A 23,887-nucleotide genomic window follows, 5' to 3' on the forward strand; every position below is an offset into this window, starting at 1 on the left:
GTATTTATGACATACATAATGTTAGCATACGTGATGTTGACTTTTTCTATATACGACCCGATGGTAAAAGTTTGAGTGTCCGATTACTTCTTTGAACCTTTCCATTCAGCGAACCCAAAAGTTAAATCTTGCTAGTCATAGTATAATATTAAATAACCGAATTCTGTTACTTATTTATTCTTTTCAATATAACTAAACTATTAAATAAAGACAGTATATAATACCAATCTTATTGTTATCAGTCTTATAAAAAGTGGAACTCAAATTTTCTTGTATATTAGAATAAGCTAAATAAATAAATGGCCTATAATACGATAAATAAATTTATATTTCAAACAAAACTGATAATGTCCATAGTTGTGAAACGTGGAGCTATTCATAGAAGTTTTCAGATCAATACTATCTACCTGAGACAGCCACGAACGTACATATTGGAGTCAAATTCATGACAACTTTATAAAACGTTTGTATGTGTAATTAATAAAACTTTTATTAATATAAATATACAAAAGAATAAAAAACTAATTATCCAGTTCTAATTACACTACAAGTTTATATTAATAAATAATAATTGAATCATTTAAACTATAAAATGTTTTGATATAATTTTATATTATTTCATTAACGATATGGATATTATAACTGTTGATTACAAACAATGTTGATTATAAACAATATAATCCATCTAAATTAATAGAAGTTAAAGATAATATCGTACCATTATGTAAGGAAATAAATGAAATGAATTCTGAATTCATTAATACAGGACTCTTTCAAACTGCATAAAAATGTTTTTATACGGCAAAGGAAATGTGGTTCAAAAGCGCGTCGCCTCTTCATTAGGAACGCGGCGGTCCCTCGACGCGCAAATTTAAAGAGCCAGGTAAATAGAGAGTTCATTGACATTGCCATGATTCATGATGTTTATTACGGGAAATGTAAAAGTTTTGTGTTTTTTCATTTTAATTAAAAATAATAATGAATAAAAACGAATCCCATTACCCATCCTGCGTAGTATAAGCGTAGATGCCATAGAAATATGTATATATTGTTTGTTAAATTTTTTCTTGTTATAATAAGTAAGTTGCAATCAAATAATTTGTACTAATATTTGATAAATTAATATTTGATTCGGACCAAATATTTTTTGTTTTTAATAGTTAACATAAATACCGTCGGAAGTAATTAGCTTCCTTCCATATGCTATTTTATAACTGTTGTTACTTGTATAAATATTAAATGCTTACTCATATTATAAATACGAAAGCGAGTTAGTTTATTTGTTTGTTACGTTTTCACGTTAACTACTCAACCGATCATCATAAAATTTTTCATACACTTTGTCAGGGGTAAAGAAAAAGACAGGGCGTAGGTACCTTTATTTACTAGCTACTTTTTTTTTGTTTATTAGTTAATTAAAAAAAAGAATAAAAAAGATTATGCTGTTTGTATTACTGACCATTCCCATCACTCACCATAATAAGCGGAGTTTCCTGTCCAGAGATTGCTATCGAGCGTAAAGTGAACCCGCAAATACTGGGGTCATGCATCAGGTTATCTACCGTTGACCGGGTCGGGGATCGATTGACCCGATCGTGACGAGCCCTGTGAAACTACAACAGCGGTAAATGCCAACCGCTTTGTACCATTCGATCAAGCCCTATTTAACTAGGCGGTATGCGGAGAAAATAAATCGCAGCATATAGGTCATTAATGTCCGATTTCAAGAATATTCCCGTACATGAAATTCTATAGAAAACAATACGATATTCATATATATGTAATGTATGGCTCAAGTCTGAAAGCAACATCGTTTGAAGGCGTAATGGAAGTTGTGCATTTATACTGCAGTTAGTTCTTTTTACTCCGTCGCTAGTTTAAATTAATTTGCATGTGTATTCAGTAGTCATTTGCTACGATGACTTCATCCATTACGCCTCTGTGTCACGTGCTAATGATAATTGACTCAATGTCAGTTAAAGTATTATTAAAATCAACATATTTATTGTGTGTTACGCATAAATTTTAGACATTTCTAAAACAAAGTTCTTATATACTTAGCAATAAAATGTCTCAAATATTGAACAATATATTCGTATTTACGTTCCAAAAATGTAATATTGAAACAGTGAGCCATACGCTCACAAAGTCGTTAATACAGTACATAATACGTAACTATAATAAGAAAGCTTTCTAAATGTAATTTTTTTTTAAATTAATTTTACATTCTCATGCAAATTTTTAAACTAGCACAAAGAACTATTTTTTATATTACTTAATACTTTTGCACATCAAATAAAGGCTTTAATCAGTCAGTCCTCCATTTACCAACAATTCCAGGTCGTGTAACCAGTTACGTGGAAACGTGGGCTTTTTCTGAAAGATCGCATCAAAAATAGATGATTAAACAGTGAACTAAAGTTACTGAGTTCCGAGGCAGATGTGACGTTCCTGTCCTGTGACTGGTTGACTGAATTTTTTGAAAGAAAACCACTCATTGACAGCGTCCTCACGCTAGGTGGACTGAAAACATACGCAATATAGCTGGTTGCATTTGGAAATAACGATTGGGATCTCTATGATCGGGTTAAGTGCCGTGCTTTGCGAGAGAATTATTTTTTAAAGTGACCTAACCGATAATCTCCAATGCAAGAATTGTAGTCACAGTAATTCAACATTATCGGGCATTTATATGGGCACTGCAAGAAAAACGATATGGCAACGATTGTTACGGCTACCTAACGAATGAGATGCTTACAGGCTTGATTTTTGAATGCAGATACCAAAAAATTCCACACTCGGCTCTTGATTGTCCTTATTACGGGTTAATATGGGATAAGAATAATTATTTAGTTAAAATAAAATAAAAATGAACAAAATATTATATATCCAACAAGGCTCTACAAATTCTCAATCAAGAACTTCAGGTTAATCTATGTTGTTTGGGGTTAAAAATAGGTCTCGATCACAAAATGTACCGAACAGACAACTAATTAGACATACAATCCAGCTAATAATTAATAATAATATAATAAAGTTACTATTTTTAATTTTTAATTGTATTTATTTAAGGCTTTAATGTAAATATGTTAATATTGTTATATAGACAATTCTGAGCCATGTTTAAAGTTTCTAACTTATTGGGTGGTTAGCTAAAACCGATTGCTAAATTTGAAAGCGAATTTAAAAAGGAATCATTTAATATTTACACTTATTACTTTTGAGACAGATATTATATCTCTATAAATTCTTTAATATATTGATCAACATATTGATGTACAAAATACTAAGCTCAGTCGAGCTTTCCGCAAACAAGTCACTGAAGCTCTCTTAAGCCTATGACACTTCAAGTTTCTTAATTATACAGTAATAATTTATTTATTTTCATTAAAAAAATCTGTACATTACATTATATTAGGTTATGTAGTGTTTGATTTTATTATTGTTTTAAATAGAGGTTTCATTATGTTTTAGAATCTAAAAGCTTTTTTTTACACTAAATTATTTATAGTTATTAAGTTAGACAGTTCTACTTTTATTATTTAATCGATAAGGTCTCACTTTCGGATGTTAACAGCTGTGTTATTATCTCAACTGAAGTGTAATAAGGCGTTTACAGTTATTTATTTCCAGCAAGTTGTTTTTGCTTTTAAATGTTTTTTCATTACTCTGTACAAGTTTTAATTTTATATTATATGTTCTTTAACTGTTTACATATGTAAAAATCGCTATCAAACCAAAAAAAAAACATAATTAAATTTAGAGCCTACGAAATCACTTGGATGAAGAAAGCATATAGTCTGTATATTCGTAAAATATAGAAGCATTTCTTTCTTTTCATTGATAATGTAGCGCACTTTTAATATTTCAAAATGTTTTATCAAGCGCTCGTCTAGAGCCATTTTAATATTAAAAATTCTCTTATTGCAGTTGGCGCTAAATTACAGTTTTTACTTTTCACTGAAAATGTGAGCGGCCGTGCTCAAGTGTTCCAAACATGCTCTCGTTAACCGATTTTAATGACCTGGTTCTTGTTTTAATTATCTGTTTGGAAAACCGACATTTAAATCACTAAAATATTCTATTTAAACGACAATATTTATTTAATTCTACTTTGAGTCCTAAACCAAATTACCAGTTTACTTTTGTAGGAGTTAATAGTATTTTGTATATGTTGTCTTATATAAATATATTTTACTAATAAAATTATTCAGCAGTTTCCTGGTAAAAATTCTTATATTACGGAAACCTATTAAAATAAGTACAAATAAAAATAATGACTGAAACTATGTATAATAGCTAACGGCTATTGGCTTACGCTTTGGTACGACACATTGTACTAGGTTTACTTACAACCTTCGGCGATATGCCACCACTGCGGTGCAGACGGGACCGGGATTTATATTTGATGTCATAAACTGATTAGTGAGTTCAGTAAAGAATAACAAGTATTTGTCAATATTTTTGGATTATTTGTCTACTAGACAAGTGGAGAAATGTTTTTGTATTGCGCAATTGCACGCAAATCTGCTCGAACTTTATAACTGTAAATACATTCCTAAAATAGCTACTTTATCTGAATGTACACGAATATATTAATTCATTGTTATGCGTCACGTTCCCATAGCGCTTATATTCTGTATGTCAGAGTTCAGTGCTGGGTAGTTCTAAAGGTCGTTGTGTCACTTCCAAACGACGCGACGCTATGATGTTCCATAATTTATGATTTTTACTTCCAAAATTCTTCGCTTTAACATTCATAACTTTCAACTTTACATGTATGAATAATTTTGATTTTAGAAAACCTATTGTAAAAACCGAGATAAAACTTACTACTACTTAAAAAAAAAGATAATTATGAAAATGAATGCTTTATGTAAATAATAAAAGGTTTTATTCGATTTTTATATTCTATATGACAAAATATTGTGTTAACTAAATTATATTTTGACAGATATTACTACTATTTTTCGGTTTATATTTTTAAATCTTCATGCTGATGTCCAATAACTTATTTCAAGTACAAAAAAAAGTAATTGATCTTACATTATGTTTTAAACATACTTGTAAATACTATTTCTACTATTAACTAATTATTACCGTCATTATCAAAAGATAATTTATTGTGAACAATTTAATAAAGTATTTGTGTATTTTAACGAAACTCTAAATAGATATAAATACCTAAGTAATTATCATTGGCTTCATTCATCATATCATTGGCAATCTGTTGAAACGACAAAACTATTATGATACATTTAAAAGTAATAATTATTTTCAAGGAGATGTAAAAGTAATAATTTAAAAGATTAATATCTTTTAAATTATTAATATATTTGTAACATTTCCAAATAAAGAGCGTTATTATAGTAAATAAGCTTTAGTAACATCTTGTAAAATAATTCGATCTCACAAATCGTATTGTATGCAGGCGCGTGTCAAGCGGGTTAATTTCCATTATGCGGCTGAAGAGTTACACCTTCGTAAGCTTAGAGTAAATACATAAACCTCTTATTTCTCTTGATGCTTTAATATGATTAGACGTGTAGAAACGCGTAAGTATAGGAGAGAAGTAGAGGTAATGGCTCGTCCTGCTGGGCAACCTCCTACATATTCAGAAGGAAGATTTCAATATATTCTGCCATGTCGCTAAACGGATCGTGGTTTGGTGGAATTTATGACAAGTGTATGAAAAAATTAGCAGAGTGTACCTGGATATGATCCTGCGACGAGTGATCGAGGTCCACTTTTAAAAGCAAATACTCATGAAATTATAAAAAGAATGGTTTTGACAAACCCACACTTGCCTTAAAATTCATATCACATATATAAAGCTAATAGTTTTAACTTCAATATAACCAAAATAATAGTTTATGTCATGTCATGCGGGATTAAGGTCCGACACTAAATCTACATAATAAAATGACCTTTGACGATTAGTTTTGATCTAAATATTATATAAAATATTCAACTTAAGTAATTTATATTTAACTAATATAAAAATGGTGTAATGACAAAAATAAAATACAGCAGACAAGACATAAAACTTATAGAAAAAACACGCTGTCCTATAGCATTGTACTCAGGACTATGTCCTACTACGTCGCTGAACTGCTCAGTCTTTGTGATAAGTAAGCGCCAGCTCTTGAATCACCAAAAGTATGTACGAGTTTCTTAGAAAGGTATTTCATTATATTACAACGTATTACATTTTTGGCATCTCATGACCATGAACATAAGGTTTGAACATAAAAATAAATAAATAAACTTAAAACCGTATTCGTCAAAGATGGCCATTATCAATGGAGAGTCATCATCATCAACCAATTGCAATCCATGGCTGGACATAAATAAGCCTTAACCAGAATGCGCCAGCGACCCAGATTTTCCGCCATCCCCAACCAATCAGGTCTCACCACTTTTGGTCATTGACACTTAACTAAAGGGCGTCCAAAGCCTAGAGTGCGCAGGAGATATTATAGTGAATGAGTGTGTATGCAAAGACAGGTGTATCCCCTATTATCTCATCTTCGTCACTATATCCGTAACAAATGGAAAGAAATCACGTAACATTTACACGGTTTTCAAGGCACGGCAATGTTCAGTATCAACTTCTTAACGTGACAAGGGCGCTAACTAGGCTTTTTTTTGAGAATTTCGTAATAGAAAAAAAACAATAACTGTTAGTGGCCAGTCCAGGGTTTTAAACCTGAAATCTTATAATCCGCAGCTGTAGTGTACAAGCTAGCCATTAAGCTAAGTCGACAATTATATTTATACAATAAACTTCCGAAACGGAAATAAAACATAAACAAACACGCACACACTACACCTATAAAGATATAAATGTCTACACTCCTATGTTATCAGTAAAATAAAATAACGTATCTCTTAGACCGTGTCTAGCCGCTCCAGACAATTGTCGCCGCCTTGTCTGGAAGGACTTGGCCAGTCCCTGCTTTTAAAACAAATTGCCATGCATACTCATCCTTTTTACAAATGCACGGGTGCGTACTATAACATTGTTAGTTGAATATAAATTAAAATGTTTCTTTTTAATCATTAATCAAAAATAATGTAGAGGAATAGTTCATATATTTTAGTATTTGAATGATAAATGTTTAAAATCATCGAAATTATTTTATTCGTAAGAAATTTGCCTTTGTCGACAATTTCGTATTAATGGTAGTAATTTTTGAATTTTTATCATATCAATACGTCGCTATCGTGATACCTTAAAGTCATCTTGTTAGCTTAAAGGTTGACTGGCTAAGAATGTCACACGGTAGCATGCAAAAGCGATCCCGTAGCGCTCCTTGGTAAGACGGAAGGGGTACCGCTGGTTTTTTAGTGGGTATTCCGATGTTCGGGGTGCACTCGGCGCCTTGGACACCGGCGAGCCCCACATACCCACATACCCTACTGTTCCCGTGGGGGAAACGCGTTCACGATGTACTTTTTTGTCAATACATTTTAAACAAATAACAATTCAAAAATCAACAAACTCGCTTTTTTATTATATAATTCTAATATTAGTAAGAAGGTAAATACTGGCAATTAATAGAAAATATTCTTTTTTCAAGTGGGCCCCTTATAAGCTATTTACATAAATATAAAATTACCCACGATGTTTCTTAAACATTAACATTCTATTTATTCTTAGGTTGTGTATGATTATAGTATATTTCTGTTTTACATTACATATTCTTATGAGCGATAAATATAATAAATATTTATAGTATAAATTAGTATCTTCTTAGAAGACTGATTTAAACAACAAAGTAAAATCTGTACCGCTGAAACAAGATGACTCGAGACGTAAACGCTCACTGAAAAACGATATTTGGAAATTTTAACTTCAAGGGGAGGAGAACTTCAAGGTGTAACTCTGTATAAATTTTTCCTTTGTATTATGAGTAGTTTTAGAACTAATATTTGTAGTAGTAATGAATTATATTAATTAGTAGCTACACAATTATTATTTTCGTAATAACTTTCGCTATAAATTGTTGTTTATTTTTTTATAATTTACCAGCTGCCACTCTCGATTTCACACTGGGCAAATTATTTTAAATAAAAAAAATTGTTACGGCGACTTCACTTTAAACGGTAGATACGAGTATATCGATGACGCCATTCTGTTTGCATTTTAAAAAATAAAAAAAATTGTATATAACATTTTTGTACCGACAATTTTCTCTCAAAGTACATTGAAATAAAAAAAAAAATACAAATGTCCGTCCTAAAATAATATAAAACTTTTATACTCCAGAAAAAAATACATAAAACTTGTGTATTGTAATGAGGTTAAAATATTAGTATGATTAAGCGGAGAATTTAATCCTTAAACAGACCATATAATAACACATTTGACAGTTTGCCAAAACTTCAGTACTAGTTCGTAACTTGGCAACTTGATGTTCACAAGAAAACTATAAAATTGTTTTATACATAGATACGTTTTCTTTTTAAATTCGTTCGCGTCCAATTCGTTCTGCGAGATCATATCCTTGACTTATTGTTTCTTGTCATAACGATCAATTCTTTTTTTGAAAACAGGATTTTATATATAAATTAATGACATATTTATTTATTTTAAACAAGAAATATAAATTATATATTATGCAAGCGATAAATCTAAAGTTTTGTTATGTTTGCTTCGTGTAAAAAGTAAGTTTGGTTATATTATTGTATAATTGTAATATTAATATTTATATCTTACTTTTAAATAGTTAATTTATAGAAAACATATAATAAAATTCATACATACATTATTTTTATTTGAAAAAGTCTAGATAAAAATAATTTTATTACTCAACATATCAACATATCGACTTTGCTATATCCAATACAATTTATAAGCTCTAAAACATTAAGTTTTTAAGAAATTCTGTAAACATGTTACATAAACATACTGCTAGCGGCTAAAGACGGTCTACGCATGCGCTTTGCTTATCAGCAATTGCGGACACTCACAGTGGCGGCGGGCGGTGTTGCGACGGCTTCATTCCAATACGTATAAAGTACTCGTAATTTTCATTACTCATATTGAATAGGTTTGTAACATTATTCAAATTGTTGTTTTATAAAGCCACTGTTAAATGTTTTTTATTACAATGTAAAATATATTATACTTCAATAATATACAGCACGGTTTACAAAATAATAATGTATGGTTTATATTAAATGTCCCAAACTCATTAGAAGTAGGTTCCATTTAGAAGTTTTTCCACTTAAGAATTCCTTTTAATTGATATATATTATATATAACATTAAAATACGTAAGGAAAGTTATCTAGTGTAATTATAGACACAAGAGGCGGAACAATTTGATCTCATAGTTAACAGCGCTTTAGCAATGTAAATTATTTACGGTCTCCATTTCTCAAGAGAAAACTTACGCTATAATATTATTATTTAAATAGACACAGCAGACTGGCAAATGGGCCACCTTATTGTAAGTGGTTACTACCGCCCATAGACATTGGTTCTGTAAGAAATATTTACCATCCATTACATCACCAATGCGCTATCCTTGGGAACTAAGATGTTACTGTGCCTGTAGTTACTCTGGCTTACTCACCCTTCAAATAGTAACACAACAATGCTAAGTATTGATGTTTGGCGGTACAATGTCTGATGTACCAACCCAGACGGGCTTGCACAAAATCCTACCAGTGCCACCAAGTAAGTTTGTACAAAATTGAAAATATATATAAATGTACGTGACCACGGTCATAAATCCTCAGTATTTCGTCTCGGGTTGGATAATATTTATATTTTTTTAAGCCTTGGAGAGCTTTATGTGTTTATATAGAGTGAAGTTTTTTACTTTGACCTAAATGGAGAAAACATTTGTGATTATTGCTTGCATATTCATGTAGTGGTGGTATTTCAGTTTCCATAGTGTGTCCGAGTATTTTCATTAATTATTCGTATACGCCAAAAGCGTAGAGGATCTATTTGATAAAATTCGTATTACACAAATATGCGAATAACGGAAATAACAAAATTTGGCGTTCACACTTTGTTCGCTAGGTAGGAATACTCTGCCTTTGCGTCCATTGTTTTGTGAATAGGTAAATATTTTTACACGTTTGAGTTATTTGTATAATCAGCCTGTGTATGGATGACGTGTTTGTAATATTTGCAAATAAACCAAATATTTCGTCGCTATCGATCGCTACCCGAATACGCTAAACCTAATGATGTGTCTTATAACAAAGTATATATACGATTATGTAAATAAAATTATCACTAATAATAAAAGCTGGTCGTGTTGAAGAAAGCGGTACTATAATCAGCTCTGACGTCCGGGGCTTGGGGCCGTGGATGCGTGTGGTGGGGGCCTCACGTGTCCTATAATGAGACGCGTTATATCGATAAGATCCCGCAGCTTCTCCTATCTGGGACGAGGACGGCCATCGCAGTGATTTTAGTGGATAAGAATCCCACATGATTATGTTCCCCCCAAGGAAGCTGTGTACCTTTCTGAAGGCTATCATTGCGTGCTAATTTAATGGGATTCAATCTGTTAGTTACAATGTGTTTTTGGTTATATCCAACGAAAACAGCAAATACATAAAAGCCCCTTGCGATAAAGCATTTGATTCACGCACCGATAGTTCTATGCAACGCCTAGAGAAATCTTACATTTGTTTAACTATTACCGCCCTTTTTTTTTTTCGAGGAGGAAAGGCATTTGCGCCTCCCGCCCGGACACGACCGGGACGGGTATGTGGGACTCACGCGGCAGAAGACCACCGTCCTACCCACTAAAACCTCTTCGTTTCTGTCTCACCGCATGGTGGCGGGGTTACGGAAACGCGTTAGCACACCACCGCGAATCCGCCAGCCGCCGTCGCTTTGGGTGAGCGACCCACCGGTTGTTTTTTATTGAGGTTTTCTCCTCTTGGCCCGGCCGGTAAAGGCAAGGCCCTCGGTCCCATCACAGGAAAATTGTTTTAAAATTTTAGTTTTAATACATTTTTGGGCTACAATATTACAGATATGCTTAGATTTTAAAATTAAATGATGAAGACCTTTGTATAATATAATTATACAAAGTTACAGCGCAACAATCTTCTTAAAACATAACATATCGGTTACCTTTACATAATTTTATATGTAAAAATTAATGTTTGTTTTATTAGTATTTTATGTGTTTACGTTTCTATAATCAGATGAAGTTCAATCTTTTTAAAGTTGTTGGCACGTGTGTAAAGATTTTAACAACGTAGAATTGTTGGCTGGCGTATCGTATTATATAATTAACTAGTTAGACGTCCCGGCTTCGCACGGGCAGATAAGAAAAAAAAATTTGAATAGTTTAGAAGATCTTGTGACGAGTGGAATTTCACTGTGCATGTACAAAAAGAAAGAAACATTGCAAATTGCAACGCTTAACGGACATTAACTTGTATAAGCTCTTTCGATTGTAAGCTCTCGGTCACATACACTACATATAATAATAAAAAAAAAAAAAAATTAATGCGCAAAGCAAAAATTGTCTGGTCCGAGAAGGTAAGAATATTTATCGATTTTCAGCAGCAATTTTTAATATTATTTAAATTAAATCATGCATATAGATTCTAAACCTTGCGATATACATATTAACATAATTATTAAGATTTCGTATCAAATTATCATCTTAATAGTTATAGTTATATAATTGTGTTAATGGATGTCGCTTTACTTAGGAACGACTGACCCGAATTAAGGTCAACAACCTTGTTATCAATAATAGTCACAAAGATGGATTTTTCAAAAAAAACACATAACTTGTTAAATCAGTCACTTCAAAACATCTATGACATACTTTATATTAAGGTATAGAAATATTACAAAAGAAAAATGTTAGGTAAAAATGTTAAATTTCCTAAAAAGGTTACGAGTTACACAATTATTATTATTTTCCTACCCATCGATTGCTCCAGTTTTAGTTATATATGTATTGTTATGTCTATCGTTTGTTTTTCATACTATATTTAACGATCTAGTTTCTGAATATCTAATAAGATGGCAATCGAATAACTATTACGGGTTACAAATTCGCTCATCAATAAATAATTACCGTTTTTTTATTAAACGATAAAATTTACATTTACGATGTCAAGAATTGCATTAAAACTTATAAGTTTTCTTATAAGAAACAGTAATTAGCTACAATATAAATTAACATATGATCATATTCTCAGGAAAACGTTAAGTAGGGCTTTTAGCTCCCAGTGACCTAGTTTTTCGTTACTACGCGATGTATGTCGTAGTAAGCACGCTTGTGAGCGTTCTTTAATTTTTAATAAACGCTAACTGTTCCTCTTTTCATAGCGATATTTTTTATACTATCTATTTTTGCACCGTTAATTTAAGACGCCTATTTATTCACAAACTTACTTTGAAACGGTTTATGTCGTTTTAAGCTGACTTCAAAGAATAAGGGCATAATTTTATATAATATGTTTCTCAAATTTAGTTCTCTTAAACACTTAGATGATTACTTTTAAGTTTGTACTTTAAGTGTATACGAGTAAGCAGGCACATTTTATAGTCTGTTTTGGTGTATATAATTAACTTTTTTATTTCATACAGCAACTTTATATGTATTTCCATATAATCACTAGGTAGTTTCATTGACGTCATGCACAAGTATAATAGACTTCATATTCCCAACAAAGGCGGAAAATACCAGACTCGTCGCCGCCAACGTTATCATTAAATGACGATAATATAATCAATGTAGATTTAAAACTCTAGATGTCGTTTCTTTACAAAGAATTATTGGTTGTTATTATTTATTTGTGAAATAGTTTAATTAGCCTTTATCGTAAAATACAAAGTATTTTTTTCGTTATCTTTATGTTATGCGTAGCAATGTTAATACAATGCGATTCTTCAGGATTTACTAAACATTCAGTTTTTTTGTTATAGCTGCTGGTATGAGTTTATTATTATGCCATCTTATAGAAAACTTATATCAGTTGCACAGGCATATTGGCAGCTTTGTTGGCAAAATATAAAAGGTGGAAACTTGAATACGTCCATTCTCCTTCTATAGAAAGATTAAATCGGAAATATTTTCTCCCACGGGGGAAGCGCAGATATCTAAATTTATTATTATTATAAAACTTTTCGAAGCTTATCACATTAATATTAATCTGTCCATTTTTAAATATGTTCAGAAAATCCAAAAAAGGCCTTAGAATATAGATTCGTCTAATTACCTCTTTCTTAATTTATTTGATAGAATAATTAATGAAACAGAAATTTAATCATTAATTCGTTCGCATTTGAAAACAATTACCAAGCTATTTCATTTAATGAGGAACACTTTGCTGGGTTTATACTTCGCTTTATCTGATTATCAATATATACAACTCAAAGTAATTAAGCATCTGTATTTTGTAAATTAAAGAAAAACTTCATCAGTAATATTAATTTATAGAGTATATTGTGTGAAAATACGCCTTTAACATTAATTTATAATACAACACGAATAGTTATTTTATTATTGCATCTTATTTGAGCATATTTATCCCTTCTAATTTGTTATAAGCCCTCTTGCTCATCCCGTATAAATAACACAATGTTAAAATCAATAAAAGTTTATTCCAAAGCCGCAGTAATCCATATGTTGACTATACGGTTCTAGCTAATATTGCAAACATGGAGAATCGCAAACAAAGGCATGGACGACATGATTCAATCATAGTTTAAAATGTTTATGAGTTTTATGTGTATCAACATAACTCATTTTTTATTCGTGCATTACATCCTCAAATAAAATAGTTTGATGTTTGTCAATATTACTAAACTATACTTCCTATGAAAGAAATGATTAAACTTTAAATAAACTAAGTAAAAATGTAATTTGTAGTAAGCAGATCCAATTTTGATCTAACTAATAATATGACACGATAAATCATGAACACGGGTACTGTTCGGGTAAGGATAATTATCTGAAAGCTAGTAATTGCTATCAAATAGTCAGTGAAAGAGTGATTTCAAACAAGCAACAACAGGCACAACATGCATCAGATTAGTCAACCGCAGAAGAACAATCACGGCGCACGAATATCTTATACGAAGCAAGTATTTTGCTTAGTTTCTAAATCTTTATACAAACTGCCCAGTGTAAAAAAATTCTACGATTTAACTATGAGAGTGACTTTGTGTGTGACGTGTTCTATTTCATCTTTAAATATGTGCTTTGTATTGCGTGGTCCGATTTAAATGGTGAGTGGTGGCGGTGGTGGTAATTGTAATTGTAAGCACAAGGAATGTAACATCTTAGATACCGTGCCAGTTCATTGACAACTTTTTAAAGAAGTAATTTTTTTGTGTATATTTTAACCATTTGCTTATCTGCATTTCTATGAAATAGGTATAATTTTATTTATTGCGATTTTAATTACGTCAAAATTGATAATAATTTCTTGAAAAATAATAGTTTATTTCTAAAGTAAATAAATAAATAGAATAGTTTAATTGAATACAAGTGTATTTAAAATTAATTCTGTTATTTCAGATAAGACATATTTGTATCAACGATTGGCAGACCGTCCGACTTTGCACTCGTACAATTATGATTTTATATTGAGATACGTTTCAAATATGGAGCTGAAAACAGATATTATAATACAATCATTATCACGTCACGTGCAGTCACTGCCCCTACTCAGCCAGTGCTCACAGTACTTACAGAGCTAATATTATCTCTTGCATATTTTCCTTGCAATGTATAATAGTAATAATAATATCCTGGGACATTTTTCACACACGGCCATCTGATCCCAAATTAGGCTTGTACAAAGCTTGTGCTATGGAAACCAGACAACTGATATACTACATCTACTACTTTTCTTTTGTAAATACATACTTATATAGATAATTACACCCAGAATCAGGATAAACAGACATGTTCATGCACACAAATGTCTGTCTGTCCTGTGTGGGAATCGAACCCACAACCTTCGGCGTGAAAAGGCAAGTATCTACCAAACACGCCAACGGACTCTAACTGTATTCTACATATATCATTTAATATAACCGGAGTGAATCGTCACAATAACATATTTAAATTGGAAAGTTATATAGAAATGCTTAAAATGATTATGCCAGTAACTTTGATAAGAATTCTGTAATACAATAAATCAAGTATTGGGTTTTATTCTGTATTAAAGGCAAAATGTGCTTATATAATTTCTGAAGAAATTTTATAGAAGCACAAATTTAAATAAAATGTTAAACAGGTAACATATTATACCTATTACATATTTCGAACTGAACACTGTAAACTCCCTAAAACTATAAGAATTATATATAGAATTTTTATAGAAATATTTGATTTTCTCCATTTTTAGCAAGACAATCATTCTCATTTTTGTCCTCAATCATCCTCATCCTCAGGTTTCTCTCCTCTTCTCTTTTTGTTGACAAAATCACCGGAATACGTAACATTTAGCTAACATTGTATGATCAGATACCCGTTTAACTACATGAAAATACGATTGTGTTATTGCGTTTCGAATTCGAATTTATTTTCAATTTTGATATAAATTCGTACGTGGATTTTAGACATTTCAATTTTAATATTTTGGACACAATTTCGCATAGGATTACATAAAGTACTTAGTATATAAGCAAGAAGAGGACTTTAATCCGATTTTCAACAAATGTACCGTTTCTCACGGCAGTTATTGTTTATTAGGCTACGTGTGTAAGGGTAAGGCTTCGATTTTAATCGGGAAGAGTAAAATTTTGCAATTTTTTACATTTAAATCAAGTCAAGTGAAATAAATATTAATTTGATTATATTGTTAAGCATTTTCTTACTATGTTACATCTAGTCCTAAAACAGAACCTGGAACTGAAACAACTGATTGCACAACATTTCGTTCTGTTTTAAAAAGAAAATGGCATGTTGAAATCAGTACGTGCCATAAAATAGATTCTTTGCATCAGATGCATTTCGATACAACATTTGCTTTTATCACATTCAATAATAAAAACTTTAAAATAAATAATTACATTACTATCATGTTTTATTAATTAAATGATTATATATTAAATGATTATATATTAATTTAACTATAATATTTTTAGTCACATGCGAGTGTAGCTGCGGGCGGAATCTAGTTATTTCATTTTTGTTAGAAGTTTGGTCTTAATTATAAACCCTTCGTGTCAAAAGTCACTAAGCCATGACAATTGAAATAAATATTTTTTTCAAAATCATATTTATATTTGGCTACTTTTCAGTTGAAGCTGCGTCTTTTTTTTTAAAAATGAAGCTCTAAATGTGCTTTCAGTACTTCCTACTAGCCTGCATTTTAAAAATTAAGTTCTAAAAATATATAAAAAAATAATTAACTCATAAAATTAACTAAGTAAAAAGTAACAAAAATATGCAAATTTTTAAGAACATCTTTAATCTACGTGACTGCTATATTAATTACGTGCACACTATTTATATTCGTAAAAAAACTCTGTAATTAAACGTTGGGTCTTTTATTTTCTGTTATTAATTGTTAATTACTTTATTACCCACACAGAAATTATGCTAATAGGTGAAGTAAACTTTGTACCCCTTTTAAGCATATTTAATGCTTAATGATAAGCTTTTTTTGTTTTGTTTAAAAAAGTAAGTTTGTTTATAAATAAAAAAAAATGAAAAAAAGGTAATATAAAAATTAAATTTAAATGCGATTTAAAAAAAATTTACATTTGTTAATTGCAGGCGCAATTGAAGTGGTATCGCAGATGTTGCGCGCGCGCCGAAGTAGAAGAGAGGAGCGCGCGCGGCCTGCACGCGACGCGGCCACCACCCGGCGCGCCCTCTAGACAAAACCCTGTATTTTAATACGGTATCTAATACACTTATCACATTGTTATATCAATAGGTAGTGTTATATCAATAGGTTTCAAACGAGGGAAATACACTAGTTCGGTATCTAGACATTTAATGTATTAAAATATTACATGGTACAAGGTTGATATCCTATTAGACGCATTAAAAGCTACAGTGAAATAAAATATAGCGTGGAAAATAAAAGTTTAAGAAAATTGCTTGTATACTTAGTTAAGAACATTAGCAATTATAAATAACCATATATGTATTTGAAAAGCACAATTTCCTTGTAAAAATAGTGAATGAAATAACTTTCTATCTAATTTTCTAACTAGATTATTTGAGCACAAACTACATCCAGTAATTTTCATCTTTTGAAAATGCTTTTAATTTGCTTTTTTTCATCGTATACGTTCTTTACATTGTTTGTTAATTATAGTTCGTTATGTACAGGCGCTTGTTTCAGGTCGGACATGAAAAATCTCGCTCATTTGCTGGCTGTCCCTATCAGCGAGTACGTGGTGACGTTCATCTATTTAGTAGCCGCGGCCACACTGCTCACGAGGACGACAGGTCTGTTACTCTAATTTTTTTTGAAATAAAACTGTTTTGACCAATAAATTTTATTTTCAATATCGAAATTTTAAGTAGAAGCGGTAGTCATTATTAGCATTATAAGCCGTGAAGCGTGTGTCTAATTTCCTCCGTTAGATTCGTATGTGTGACATTATTTTTTGCGTAGTTTTAAATTGATCAAGACGACTATATCTTATCATCCAAATATTATAAATATCTTTAGAGTATCTTATTTAATTATCGTATATACCGTCACTAAGTACATATATGAAAGTAATACGTTGTCATGAGAAGTTTATTTTATTTATGGGATATAATATAATACGCCCCATATTATATTCAATATCAAAACTATTTTTTTCATTTTTAATTATCAATTAATCTAACTTCGTTTGTTTAATGTAATTGGCAATAAATACTTAATAAGTAAGTATGTCAGTGCTTATTAACAAGATGCGATTTAGTCCCCTGTTTGATTCCCCAGTACAGTACAGTACAGTAACAGCCTGTAAATGTCCCACTGCTGGGCTAAGGCCTCCTCTCCCTTTTTTTTTGAGGAGAAGGTTTGGAGCTTATTCCACCACGCTGCTCCAGTGCGGGTTGGTAGAATACACATGTGGCAGAATTTCGATGAAATTAGACACATGCAGGTTTCCTCACGATGTTTTCCTTCACCGAAAAGCACGAGATGAATTATAAACAGAAATTAAGCACATGTAAATTCAGAGGTGCTCGCCCGGGTTTGAACCCACGTTCATTGGTTAAGATTCACGCGTTCTTACCACTGGGCCATCTCGACTTGATTGATTCCCCATCAGTGTATTATTCAAATGCGCACACATTAAAATTATAACGTGCAAAAATAAATAAAATGTAAATAAACGACTTTTTAATTTTTACTTTTTTACTGGTGCAGGAGGGCGCTCCGCCCGTAGGTGGTCGGCGGGAGAACGCGGGCGCAGAGTGTACTGCCGCACGCGCTTTCCCTACCACACACACCCGCCCATTCACTGTTAGCAGGTAACAAACATATTGTCATAATGAGTTACCAAGAATTAGGTTTACTTTAAATGTAATTTATTTGTAATAGTCGGAAAAGTGCAAACTATTTTTCAAGTAAATAATGAATCGATTTGTATGGTGTAATAGGGAATTGAGCCTAAGTACCTACCTTCGACAGCACCATCTAGCTTACGTAGACTGAGCCCAGGATGTGTCTTCGGTCCTACTGTATATATACGTCTTTCATATGTTACCAGTGTGTGAAGGAATCAGGGCGTATCGTCCACACTTATATATCTGATGATAGAATTCCCACAGAATACGTACGCTCATAAAAGACAGTATCTTTTATGAGAGCGCGTAAAACATCGACCGGTCAGCTCGGATATCGATAAGAAGAAAATAATTCAACGCATGTTACACTGTAGAAGAAAGCACTCAAACCCATTACCGAAAAAAAAACTAGATAAATCTTGTTTCTAAGGATTGTGTAGTCTTTTAAATTGGAACATAATTATTAATTATGGAAACCTTCATACCTATGTGGAAAATTTTACGAATCACGTCTAACACATTTATAAATTATTTCAAAATTTAATTTCAGTAGGCAGTTTACTCGGGGGGAGTTCGATAGACAATGTCCGAGGACTTGGACTCGATCAGCGAGGAAGAACAAAGCTTGTTCCGACCCTTCACCCGAGAGTCATTGGCCGTAATCGAGGCCCGCATAGCTGAAGAGCATGCCAAGCAAAAAGAACTCGAGAAAAAACGAGCGGAAGGCGAGGTGAGTCACGTGACTAACACGGATACCACTATGCACTCTTTGCCACGAGAGTGTTTAGTGCTGATCCAACAATCACTGTACAATCGACGGAATGAAACAAACTTTAGGTTAATTCAACTACAATAAAACAAGCAAATAAGTAAAAGAAATCAACACAGCAAAATATTAAAAACAAAAGCTTAAACAATAAACTTATTAAAGAAGAGCGATCTATTAAATAATAGCTCTGACACATAATTTTTATTTAAACCATTCCAGACCGATTTGGGGCGGACGAAAAAGAAAAAAGAAGTAAGATTGCTTGCTTGCCCCTTTTACCTTTTTAAGGCTCGTTTTTAGAGAGATTATTTAGCAAGTTATCGCTGGATCAAAATTTATTTTCTTACGAAGATCACAACTCCGACAAACATTGGCATGACAGCAGTCAAAGTGCGATAACTTGCATTGCATTCTAATTTATTACTAATCGCATTTTTGAACACATCGCTTTGTCAATAACTATTAAATGTATCAAAATAACCTGAAGCTTAGCTGTTTGAATCATTTAGCAAATTTATAATGATAACTATTCAGTAGTTAACGATAAGAAAGCTTATCATGTTTATTTGCATTTACAATTAATAAAGGTATTTTCACCTAGTAATTGATACGAAGATACCGAAATAAAATCCAGAATAGTCAAAACCCTTTATCATTAATACGCAAAATTTCCCTAAACTTAATCGTAAAATAGTTTCCAAGTGTCCTAGGTTAGAAATAAATCTAGATAACCTTAATTTATTAAAAATGAGCCTAATGTTATTGTCTATAACCTTACCGATTAAATACACGTCACTTGCTCCCAAACTACAAACCTCTTTCTGTCATAACAAAAACAATATCGTAAACAAATAATAGTGTAATTAATCCTAATGAATAGCAAATGAACTACACTAGCACATAACATATTACCATTATCATGCATTGCACACGATTGGCTCATATCTGCAAAATCATCGGCTGCTGTCATTTAGGTCTAGCATGGTGTTATCACCTAGCTAGTTTAGCGCAAATATACGAACGATCCCCTATTTTGATACCATAACCCTCACTAAATATTTGTAAACTTATTATAGCAGATCGCAGCAAAAATTTTAATCGTTTTCGATTTAATTTTCCTTAAATCAATTCTCTATTTCCTAATCAACCAGGTCCTGAACATCTGTTTAGTTCATATTTAAAATAAAAGTAAGTTATCGACTGATACCAAAACTCTTATTCGAGTAATATAAGTTACATGTAGTTAAAACTAGAAGAGAAAATTTTAAATATATAAATTATTCTCCTCAACTATATCCAACTAAGTTTTTGTGATAAAACGGTAACAGAATAGAGGGAATCGTTTTGCAATCGCTTCTAGTTCTGCCAAAATTGCATCATGGTAACACGGACAGCAGCAGCACAGGAAGCAATAAGCTTGAACGCTCACGAGCCATGCTCTACTACCGTAATAATACTAGTTGCTCTAATAACCAGTGTTATTCTCCTAGTCCTCAACCAAGATGTGTCCAATAGTGGAATAACTGTGAGAATAACACCATCAAGAATCAACAGTATTGTTACACAATGCCTTGATTTAGTAGTGTAATATGATTGTAATATTAATATTTGCCATTAAAATTACACAATAATTATATCAATGTACAAATAATTTTAATTTGTTAAAATTTAACACATTAAATTAGGTTTAGCTATTACAGAGTAAGTAAAATGGTAAACGTTACAAGTAAGTATCACATACATACATACTACAGATAAAATAACGATGCTATAGATAAAATTAAATTTTAGTGATTTATTAGAAACACGAAAATTAAGAACATTGTATACCGCCAATGTAATATAGGTTGCTGCGTCGAAAGTACCAAGCGAAGGATCTTTGGTGATACTATGTGTGTGATATAGGTGCGGTACGATGATGAGGATGAAGATGAAGGTCCCCAACCAGATGCGACCTTGGAGCAGGGCCTGCCGCTGCCGGTGCGCATGCAGGGCTCCTTTCCTCTCGAACTCGCCTCCACACCACTCGAGGACATCGATCCTTTCTACCACAACCAAACAGTAAGAACAGTTTATTCTTATATCACTAACTCGTTATAAAGCTATTAGGCGAAACGAATTTTTTTCATTCATGTAAAATTAAATAGGTTTTCGTAAAATTAGCAAGTTAATAAAGATTTCATCTTTTAAATGTATCTTGTTGTTTCAGACATTCGTAGTCATAAGCAAGGGTAAAGACATCTTCAGATTTTCGGCGACTAATGCCTTGTGGATATTGGATCCATTTAATCCAATAAGAAGAGTGGCCATATATATATTAGTGCATCCTTTATTCTCTCTGTTCATTATTACCACAATTCTTGTGAATTGTATACTCATGATAATGCCTACCACACCAACTGTCGAAAGTACTGAGTAAGTATATTTTTTATAAACAATTTAATTGCTAACGTTTCTAAACGATTACATATATATAAAATTATAAATTTATATACCATCTAATCATTAGTAGAATGCACGTTAGTTTCAAAATTATTAGACTTCAGTTAGTTTTCGAATTGTCTAAATGCCCTATAATTTAGATAATCGGAAGTAAATTTTTATATCTATTATTAGATTATTACGTGCCTAGTTTATTATATTTGAGAATATAAATTTTCGTCTAAAATGTATGAAAATATCTTTGAAAATAGAATTAGTGTTATCAAAGCAGTTTACTTATAGTTAGACAGAATATTATTGCAAAATAACTTAGTTTATCCGATCTTCTTGATACCTTAATAATAAATCAAACAAAAACTTTTCTCACGGAAATAGCAACTCCTTAATTGTTTAAATAATGAATAACTTTTTCATTATGTAATTCCATTGCCGACTTCGGTTTGTTATGAGAGTAACGTTTTAATGATCCTGGCAGTGACAGTAGCACAATATTACACATCATTTACCACGACACAGCGACGCAGCGTCCTTTAATTAGATATTCATCTCTTCTTAAGATTTTCTATTTCGACACTTACCTACTAATACCATAAAATTGTAAATACATAGGTATGTATTTCAATTTCATTTAGTAATAGGTGTATTTAGTAAATTGTACTGTTACCGCCACCTTACCCTTCATGAGTTCAAGTTAGATGTTTTATTTGATTTCGAAGACCTAGAATTGTTTTATTGTGACAATATTGTCTACTTTTTGAGCGGCGTTCCACAATGGAGGTGAATTTTTACAGAGTTATCTTTACCGGCATCTACACCTTTGAATCGGCGGTGAAAGTAATGGCCAGGGGTTTCATACTACAGCCATTCACATACCTTAGAGATGCATGGAATTGGCTTGACTTCGTAGTTATAGCTTTAGCGTGAGTAGTAGACAATTTTAATATATTTATGTAGCAAAATGTTACAAATGTTCAATTGTAGATTTTTGTTCTTATATACTTAAATATTTCTTTAATAGTTATTATATAGAAGGATATATATAAATTAGATAATCGTATGTTAAACTTATTTTTTACTACAACGATATACGGGTAGTGATGACAGGGGAACTCGACAGGAGTTCCAATGTTCGAGGAGTCGTCATATAAACTAGTTCAATTGTGTAGGTAGATATTATTAATCTAGATGTTGTGGTTGTGGGTGTGTGTTGCAGTTATGTGACGATGGGCATAGATCTCGGCAACTTGGCCGCTCTAAGAACGTTCAGAGTTCTCCGAGCTTTGAAGACTGTGGCCATCGTACCGGGTAAATTTATATTTGTATAACTTTATCTTTAGGAAATATTAAAATTTTGAAGTTATCTATCAATGTCTAGAACTATCAAGTAGGCAGTAACAAAAAGCTTTTAACAGTAGATGTACAAGTAATATATCATAACTAGTAAAAAGATAAGAATGGTTTAAAGTGAAATGAAAAGACAAATGTGAGTAAGTATAACGGTTTGTTTTATTAGCAAATTAAAAATGAAATGCAGCACTGAGTGACATAATATAACTAGATGTTTTAAGTTAGACTGTGTTTGAACAATGATAAAATAAATACGATCCACAGGCTTGAAGACTATTGTGGGTGCGGTGATAGAGTCGGTGAAAAATCTTCGAGATGTGATAATATTGACGATGTTTTCACTATCTGTGTTCGCACTTATGGGTCTGCAAATCTATATGGGGGTCTTGACACAGAAATGTATTAAAGTCTTTCCGGAAGACGGTAGTTGGGGTAACCTCACCGATGAGAACTGGGAAAGATTTTGTCAAAATGAAAGTAAGTGTTCTAAAATCAATATTTAAATAATAAATAAGGAAATAGTATAATAAAAAAATATCTTGTTTCCAGCAAATTGGTACGGAGAAGACGGAGACTACCCCCTTTGTGGAAATTCATCAGGAGCAGGGTAAATTTTTGATATATTTACTATAGAGTAACAGTTATGAAGTACTGTTACTAAAAATATTGTTTCACTTTATAGACAATGTGAACCAGGCTACATATGTTTACAAGGCTATGGACCAAACCCTAACTACGGATATACGAGTTTTGACACGTTTGGTTGGGCTTTCCTATCAGCTTTTCGACTCATGACACAGGACTATTGGGAAAATCTTTATCAACTGGTAATAGCCTAAAGCAATGAGTTC

The 23,887-nt window shown here is 31.8% G+C and overlaps 1 protein-coding gene across 35 annotated transcripts in view; it reads left to right on the forward strand.

Annotated features, from left to right (window-relative positions):
• The window catches only part of LOC126773171 (sodium channel protein para), a 62,425-nt gene that overhangs the window by 20,945 nt on the left and 17,593 nt on the right, over positions 1-23,887 (forward strand). For 26 of the 35 annotated variants that reach the window (XM_050493853.1, XM_050493859.1, XM_050493852.1 and 23 more), the window contains exons 2-13: positions 16,736-16,862; positions 17,313-17,419; positions 18,339-18,442; positions 19,029-19,208; positions 19,467-19,499; positions 21,153-21,308; positions 21,457-21,662; positions 22,481-22,609; positions 22,903-22,994; positions 23,301-23,513; positions 23,586-23,643; positions 23,719-23,863. In XM_050493853.1, coding sequence (XP_050349810.1) covers positions 19,062-19,208; positions 19,467-19,499; positions 21,153-21,308; positions 21,457-21,662; positions 22,481-22,609; positions 22,903-22,994; positions 23,301-23,513; positions 23,586-23,643; positions 23,719-23,863 — 1,179 coding nt within the window. In that variant the 5' untranslated portion in view covers positions 16,736-16,862; positions 17,313-17,419; positions 18,339-18,442; positions 19,029-19,061. The remainder of the gene's footprint in view (positions 1-16,735; positions 16,863-17,312; positions 17,420-18,338; positions 18,443-19,028; positions 19,209-19,466; positions 19,500-21,152; positions 21,309-21,456; positions 21,663-22,480; positions 22,610-22,902; positions 22,995-23,300; positions 23,514-23,585; positions 23,644-23,718; positions 23,864-23,887) is intronic. The other 9 variants (XM_050493858.1, XM_050493890.1, XM_050493888.1 and 6 more) reach the window with 1 other exon arrangement.

The sequence above is a fragment of the Nymphalis io genome, chromosome 14 (genome assembly GCF_905147045.1).
Source record: "Nymphalis io chromosome 14, ilAglIoxx1.1, whole genome shotgun sequence".
Classification (NCBI taxonomy): domain Eukaryota; kingdom Metazoa; phylum Arthropoda; class Insecta; order Lepidoptera; family Nymphalidae; genus Nymphalis; species Nymphalis io.